The 7,500-nt window shown below is 47.5% G+C and overlaps 1 protein-coding gene across 1 annotated transcript in view; it reads right to left on the bottom strand.

The window, feature by feature from the left end:
• The window catches only part of dnah3 (dynein axonemal heavy chain 3), a 108,760-nt gene that overhangs the window by 21,401 nt on the left and 79,859 nt on the right, over positions 1–7,500 (bottom strand). Inside the window, exons 40-45 of the mRNA XM_030770142.1 lie at positions 3,099–3,202; positions 2,670–2,964; positions 1,612–1,791; positions 867–990; positions 594–750; positions 209–352 (exon numbers count right to left, since the gene is read on the bottom strand). Coding sequence (XP_030626002.1) covers positions 209–352; positions 594–750; positions 867–990; positions 1,612–1,791; positions 2,670–2,964; positions 3,099–3,202 — 1,004 coding nt within the window. The remainder of the gene's footprint in view (positions 1–208; positions 353–593; positions 751–866; positions 991–1,611; positions 1,792–2,669; positions 2,965–3,098; positions 3,203–7,500) is intronic.

Here is a 7,500-nt window from a genome sequence, read left to right as displayed (position 1 = left end):
GTACCATAAATGTAAATTAATAGATTTGAATTTTAATGAATATATAAAGCCCTGAATGTCACATAAATGTAAATAAATGAAAATAAGCAAAATTCTCTTGTGAAAACAGGTTTTTTGGGTAGTACGTATACAGTATGTGATATGCGAGTCTAATGTGGATTGTGGAGCAGGATGCTTGGAGATGACTGTGGATGCTCTAAGTTGGTACCTTGTCCATACTCTGTTTGAAGAATCCAGATGTTCTCTCTCTAATAATGTTAAAAAACATTTCTCTGTCTGCTTCATCAATCAGACGATCATAGAACACACGGTACACTTCATGAATCCATAACCTGATCAATTTATCATTCTCCTGTAAATTGGTAAATTATAATAAACACTGATCAATTACCAGTTAAGTATTTAATATCACAATCAAGACATTCATTTCAAGGATAAAAATAAACAGAGGATTCAAATATATGAAAACAGGTGTCATTTTTATCTCTGTGTTTTAATTTTAAAAATATAAGTAAGGCAGTGTATCAGGCACTGTGTTTGCATGTAAGTGTGTATACACTCTTGCACAGAGGTGTGAGTATGTCAGTTCTCACCTGTAAGTGTGTGTGGGGACACAGAAGGACTCCTCTGATGACCCTGCTGAAGTCTCTCAGGTTGAAGATATAGTGTGATCTTGAGGGCGTTGGCAGAAAATTCCCAATTGCATCCTTATACACAGCCATCGTAGCCTGAACTAGGATCTTACCCAGCCTGAAACACAAACATACACTCAGACACACACACACCCTTATACAGTGCCGATAGATACTGAACTAGGATTACAACAAACATAAAATACATACACACAGACACACACACACACAAACCTGTAGAAAGAGGCATCGAATCCTTTCCCAAAGTGCCAGTCACAAATAGAGGAGAAGATTTTACTCAAAGTGTCGTCATCAAACGAGTCGATGGAGACGATGTTCAAATGACGCGTAAAACGTCCTGAGAAAGAGAGAGAGAGAGAGAGAGAGAGAGAGGGAGAGAAGGAGAGAGAGAGAGAGAGAGAGAGGGAGAGGGAGAGGGAGAGAGAGAGAGAGGGAGAGGGAGAGAGAGAGAGAGAAGGAGAGAGAGAGAGAGAGAGGGAGAGGGAGAGGGAGAGGGAGAGAGAGAGAGGGAGAGAGGGGGAGAGGGAGAGAGAGAGAGAGAGAGAGAGAAGGAGAGAGAGAGAGTGAAAGTGAGAGAGTGGGTGAAAGAGAGAGAGAGAGAGAGAGAAAGAGAAAGAGAGAGAGTGGGTGAAAGAGAGAGAGAGTTACAGAGAGAGAGAGCGGGAGAGGGCGAGAGAGAGAGAGAGAGAGAGAGAGAGAGAGAGAGAGAAGGAGAGAGAGAGAGAGAGAGAGAGAGGGAGAGGGAGAGAGAGAGAGAGGGAGTGGGGGAGAGGGAGAGAGAGAGAGAGAGAGAGGGAGAGGGAGAGAGAGAGAGAGGGAGTGGGGGAGAGGGAGAGAGAGAGAGAGAGAGGGAGAGGGAGAGGGAGAGAGAGAGAGAGAGAGAGAGAGGGGGAGAGGGTGAGGGAACAAACGAGTACAGGAGGGAAAGCATGAGAGGGTGGGAGAGAAAATGACAAACCTGTTATGTCATTCCTCCCACCACCAGGGGGCCCCATCGCTGACACAAACAGGATGTCGACCAAGTCGATGCGAGAGGTGTCTCTTTTATCGTACCAGTGCTGGTGATCTATCCACTGCCTGAGAAGCTCAATGGGTGGCTGAGCCCCATACACTTCTTTAGCCGGCATATTCAGGTCATCTGCTCGTAATGTCATAGCACTTCATCAGGCCCCATTAAGGGTTGTACAAATAAAAGAACTGAACAGAAAGCACTTCTTGAAAAATTAGAGAGCATTGTTTTCCCATCTTTGTCATTTAAGTGACTGTCAATCTGTAATGGATGTCAGTATTACAGTGTAAAAACCATCTATCTATCTATCTATCTATCTATTGACGAGACCAAAAGCCATTCACACAGACACTTCCATAGTGTTTCTTTTGTAACTGAGTCTGTGTGAGACATGACCGAGTCTGTGTGAGACGTGACCGAGTCTCTGTTGGACATGATGAGTTTCTGTCAGACGTGATGGAGTCTGTGTGAGACGTGACTGAGTCTGTGTGAGACGTGACTGAGTTTCTGTCAGACGTGATGGAGTCTGTGTGAGACGTGATGGAGTCTGTGTGAGACGTGACTGAGTCTGTGTGAGACGTGACTGAGTCTGTGTGAGACGTGACTGAGTTTCTGTCAGACGTGATGGAGTCTGTGTGAGACGTGATGGAGTCTGTGTGAGACGTGATGGAGTCTGTGAGACGTGACTGAGTTTGTGTGAGACGTGACTGAGTTTCTGTCAGACGTGATGGAGTCTGTGTGAGACGTGATGGAGTCTGTGGGACGTGACTGAGTTTGTGTGAGACGTGACTGAGTTTCTGTCAGATGTGATGGAGTCTGTGTGAGACGTGATGGAGTCTGTGTGAGACGTGACTGAGTCTGTGTGAGATGTGACTGAGTTTCTGTTGGACATGATGGAGTTTCTGTCAGACATGATGGAGTCTGTGTGAGACATGATGGAGTCTGTGTGAGACATGACTGAGTCTGTGTGAGACGTGACTGAGTGTCAGAATACTTTGAGCCCTTACCCACATATATGACACACTTCCTGCCAAGGGGTGGCCCAAATGTGCCCTTGCGGCGACGGTCTAGTTTGGCCATTATTATGTCCTGTGTTTGACTGGCGGATGTTCGTGCAGAGAAATTGATGAAGTTGGGAGTGTAGCGGTCTTTGGGAAGCGCCAACAGGAAGTTGTTGTTGATGACACTCTTACCTGTGCCTGTGGGACCCACAAACAGTACAGGCACCTCATGTGCAAGATACACACGCAGAAAAAACAACTGACGTGCTGTCTCCTTAGTGGGAATAATCAAATCAGAAACCTGCCAGAGACAGAGAACAGAGACAGAGAGAAGAGAAAGACCAAATTTCAGTCAAATATGAAGAACATATTTATAATGCATTGTGTGTGTTATATATATACACATATGTATATACACATATGTTTAGTACTAACGCTAGCTCCAGCAGGTATAATGTTGTCTTCTTTAGTAATGGAGTCTGTCCATGAGTTCCACTGTCCACTGCCTTGCTTATTAAAATAGTAATCATACACTGTGCCTAGGGAAAGGACCAACAAATAAACATCATCAAACAACCAACAAATAATTCATCAATAACAAAAGCAAAAACCATAAGTATCTATAACTGTCTGATTCAAATGAACATACTGGGTGTGATACAAAGATATACAAAGGTGCATTTTCGAATGTGATGCAGAGGAATTATTCTGAAAACAAAGACATACACACACACACACACACACACACACACTTTTCCTCCAGCAGTTAATTCAGTGTCATCTAATAGTGTAGCTTGTGTGTGTTAGACGCACAGAGTAACACTGAACCAGTTCATTTCTGTTGGAGATATCACATATCACATATATGGATTGAGTGTTATATTCAGTACTGTAGTATAGTGCAGGCTTCAGTGAGTCGTATTCTTGTTTTAGTTTATTTACACACATTGTATTTCATGTTCATGTATTTAATCTTTATGTATTCGATGTACATGTATTTAATGTTTGTGTATTTGATGTGCATATATTTAATATTCATGTATTTGATGTACATGTATTTAATGTTCGTGTATTTGATGTTGCTGTATTTAATGTTCGTGTATTTGATGTGCATGTATTTAATGTTTGTGTATTTGATGTGCATGTATTTAATATTCATGTATTCTATGTGCATGTATCGCCGGTCTACTAATCACTGGCCCGATCACTCTCATCCCGCACACCTGCCCTCACTTTAGTTTCCCATTACACATCTCCCTATTTAAACCCCTCCGTCGGATCAGTCAGTGCGAAGTCTACACCTTCCCATATCTACTGAGCCGTTCGTCTGTTGTGTATTTTGGAATTGTTCTGTGTTTCTGAGCTCTCCATTACCTGTGTGCACTCCCCTCTGGTCTCCTGTTACCCCTGTCTGTGTAAAGCTTCTTTTGTTTATTTGTTTTATTAAAACCTCTGTTTTGCCCGCACGTGTCCTCCGCCTTGATGCTTCCTGACAGAAGACTTCGCCAGACAATGGACGCAACGGATGTTCCCCTACCGATGGAGGAGAGTCCAGAACGACCCGCCATGCCCTCGCCGAGTCCAGACCTGGCTCATGTAGTGGCAGATCAGCACGAGCTCTCCCGTCTTCGCTCCACCCTGGGCGAATTGATGCTTCATGTGCAGCGGTTGACCATCAATCAGCCGCCTCCCTCCCCAGCTCCGATTGCCCCGCCTGTGGAAGCGGAACCCAGTAACATGACTCCCCAGTAAAACTTCCGCAGTATTATGACGGTTCTCCGCCAGATTGTCACGGGTTCATCACTCAGTGTCACTTATACTTCGACCAACACCCATATCTCTCAGATTCTACCAAAAAAAGCCACAGTTATCAATTTACTCACAGGTCGAGCACGGCAATGGGCTACCGCCGTTTATGAGAGGAGAGGTGAAGAAGTCGCCAGCTATGCCCCCTTCGAGAGCCTCTTCCGTGCGGTGTTCGACCATCCAGTGGATGGGAGGGAGGTTGGCGAGAAACTTTTCCACCTCGTCCAGGGTAACCGCTCGGCTGCTGATTATGCCCTATCTTTCCGAATCGCTGCAGCAGCCAGTGGTTGGAATGAGCCAGCGCTCTGCTCCACCTACCGGCGAGGGCTCCGAGAAGATCTGCAGATGGAGCTGGCGTGTCGCGAGGAGATCTTCAGTCTGGACTCCCTCATCGCTCTGTCCATACGATTGGATCGCCGTCTTCAAGAACGCCGTTGGCTAGGTAGACCCACCGGCTCACCCAGTTTCCTGCCTCCCAACCCAGAGCCCAAGCCCACGGAAGTCTGCACCCTTCACCTCTTTGCGAAGAAGCGCCGCCGTCGGATTGAGCAGGGCCTGTGTCTTTACTGCGGGGAGGGGGGTCATTTGCTTTCGAGCTGCCCAGTGAGACCTACTCGCCCTCACGGGATGAGGAAGGAGGCGCTTGCTCGGGACATGACCCTCCATAACAAGGTAAGCGCTTCCTGTTTTGGCATGTCCGCTAAGCCATTCATCATTCCCGTGCGGGTGCGCTCCGGTGATTCCTCCCCTTCCTCTCTTACAGCCCTGCTAGACTCGGGAGCGGCAGGAAATTTCATCTGTTCCTCCATGGCCCAGACTCTGCGTCTTCACCTCTGTCGCCTGTCCTGCCCGGTGTCTGTTCACTCCCTGGATGGCCGTCCTCTGGGCAGCGGGATGGTCACCCACATCACAGTTCCTGTCCACCTCTCCGTTGGGGCTCTCCACCAGGAAGACCTCACGTTTCTGGTGCTCCCGTCCTCAACCCATTCTCTAATCCTTGGTCTTCCGTGGCTACAAGATCACGACCCCCACATCTCCTGGTCCAAACGAGAAATTACAGCCTGGTCCCGTCCGCTATAGAGCAGCTTCGGGAGGCCCGTTATTACACCAAATTGGATCTCTGAAGCGCCTATAACCTGATCCGTATCCGGGAGGGAGACGAGTGGAAGACCGCCTTTAGCACCACCTCCGGCCATTATGAGTACTTAGTGATGCCGTTTGGTTTGGCAAACGCACCGTCTGTCTTTCAAGCCATGGTAAACGATGTGCTTTCAAGCCATGGTAAACGATGTGCTTCTTTTCACAATTTAATTTCACCATCACATTTCGTCCAGGCTCTAAGAATGGGAAAGCTGATGCCCTGTCACGGATCCACGGGTCGGATAATGCGTCTGCTGACGATAAGACCATAACCGCCCCTTCGTTGATCGTCGCTCCCATTGAGTGGGCAATTAAGGAGGACATCAGAAGGGGTCTCGCTCGTGAACTGGCACCAGCGAACCGACCCGTGGGTAAGACTTACATCCCCACAGCTCTCCGTGACAGACTCATCACGTGGGCACACACCTCCCTTTCCTCTGGGCACCCAGGAATTACGCGAACCACCCAACTAATCTTGGGTAAATACTGGTGGCCCACCTTGGCCTCTGGCGTGAAGCGTTACGTGCGATCCTGCTCCATCCGTGCCACTACCAAATCCCCGAGGGAGGTCCCTGCCGGCAAGTTACTCCCCCTGCCAATCCCACAGAGGCCATGGTCGCACCTTGCTGTGGATTTTATCACCGACCTCCCACTCTCTGATGGCACTCTCTGAGGGCAGCCGTGGTCTAAAGGTTAGAGAACCGGGCTTGTGACCGGAGGGTTGCTGGTTCGATTCCCAGGCCCAACATCCATGGCTGTGTGCCCTTGAGCTAGGCACTTAACCCTAATGCTCCCCGGGTGCAGAGGAATGCTGCCCACTGCTCCCGCGTCTGTTATGTGTTCACTACTGGCGTGTTGGATGGGTTAAATGCAGAGACAAATTCACTGCTCACTGTTCACAGTGTGTGTGTGCAATCACGGAGACTTAACTTAAAACCACAATTTTGGTAGTGGTAGATCGGTTCTCTAAAGCATGTCACCTAATACCCTTTGCTTCTCTCCCCTCTGCTCTCCAGGTTGCCGACGCCCTTTTCGCACATGTCTTCTGAGTTTTTGGCCTGCCGGAGGACATACTATCGGACCGTGGCCCTCAGTTCACATCTCGTGTGTGGAAAGCTTTCATGGAAAAGCTGGGGGTCACGGTGAGCCTCACTTCCGGGTATCACCCTGAATTGAACGGCCAGGCTGAGCGGACGACCCAGGACCTGGGGAGGTTCTTATGCAGCTATTGCTACCACCGCCAGCACGACTGGTCACAATTTTTGCCCTGGGCGGAATACGCCCAAAATTCCCTGCGCCACTCGTCCACGGGCTTGACCCCATTCCAATGTGTGCTTGGGTATCAGCCTCCCCTGTGTCCCTGGAATCCAAGCCAACTCGAAGCTCCGGTGGTGGATGACTGGTTTCGGCGGGCGGAGAGAGTCTGGGAAATGGTGCATGTGCACCTCCACAGAGCCGTCCACCGCCAAAAGATCCAAGCCGATCGCCACCGCCGAGACTGTCTGTGTAAAGCTTCTTTTGTTTATTTGTTTTATTAAAACCTCTGTTTTGCCCGCACTTGTGTCCTCCGCCTTCCTGACACATGTATTTAATGTTCATGTATTTGATGTACATGTATTTAATGTTCGTGTATTTGATGTGCATGTATTTAATGTTTGTGTATTTGATGTTGCTGTATTTAATATTCATGTATTTGATGTGCATGTATTTAATATTCGTGTATTTGATGTACATGTATTTAATGTTCGTTTATTTGATGTGCATGTATTTAATATTCATGTATTTGATGTACATGTATTTAATGTTCGTGTATTTGATGTGCATGTATTTAATGTTTGTGTATTTGATGTGCATGTATTTAATGGCTAAGTGCTTTATTATGAGAGACTTG

This window comes from Chanos chanos, chromosome 3, assembly GCF_902362185.1.
Source record: "Chanos chanos chromosome 3, fChaCha1.1, whole genome shotgun sequence".
Taxonomy (NCBI): Eukaryota; Metazoa; Chordata; class Actinopteri; order Gonorynchiformes; family Chanidae; genus Chanos; species Chanos chanos.
This window is presented reverse-complemented; position numbering and strand designations above follow the sequence as displayed.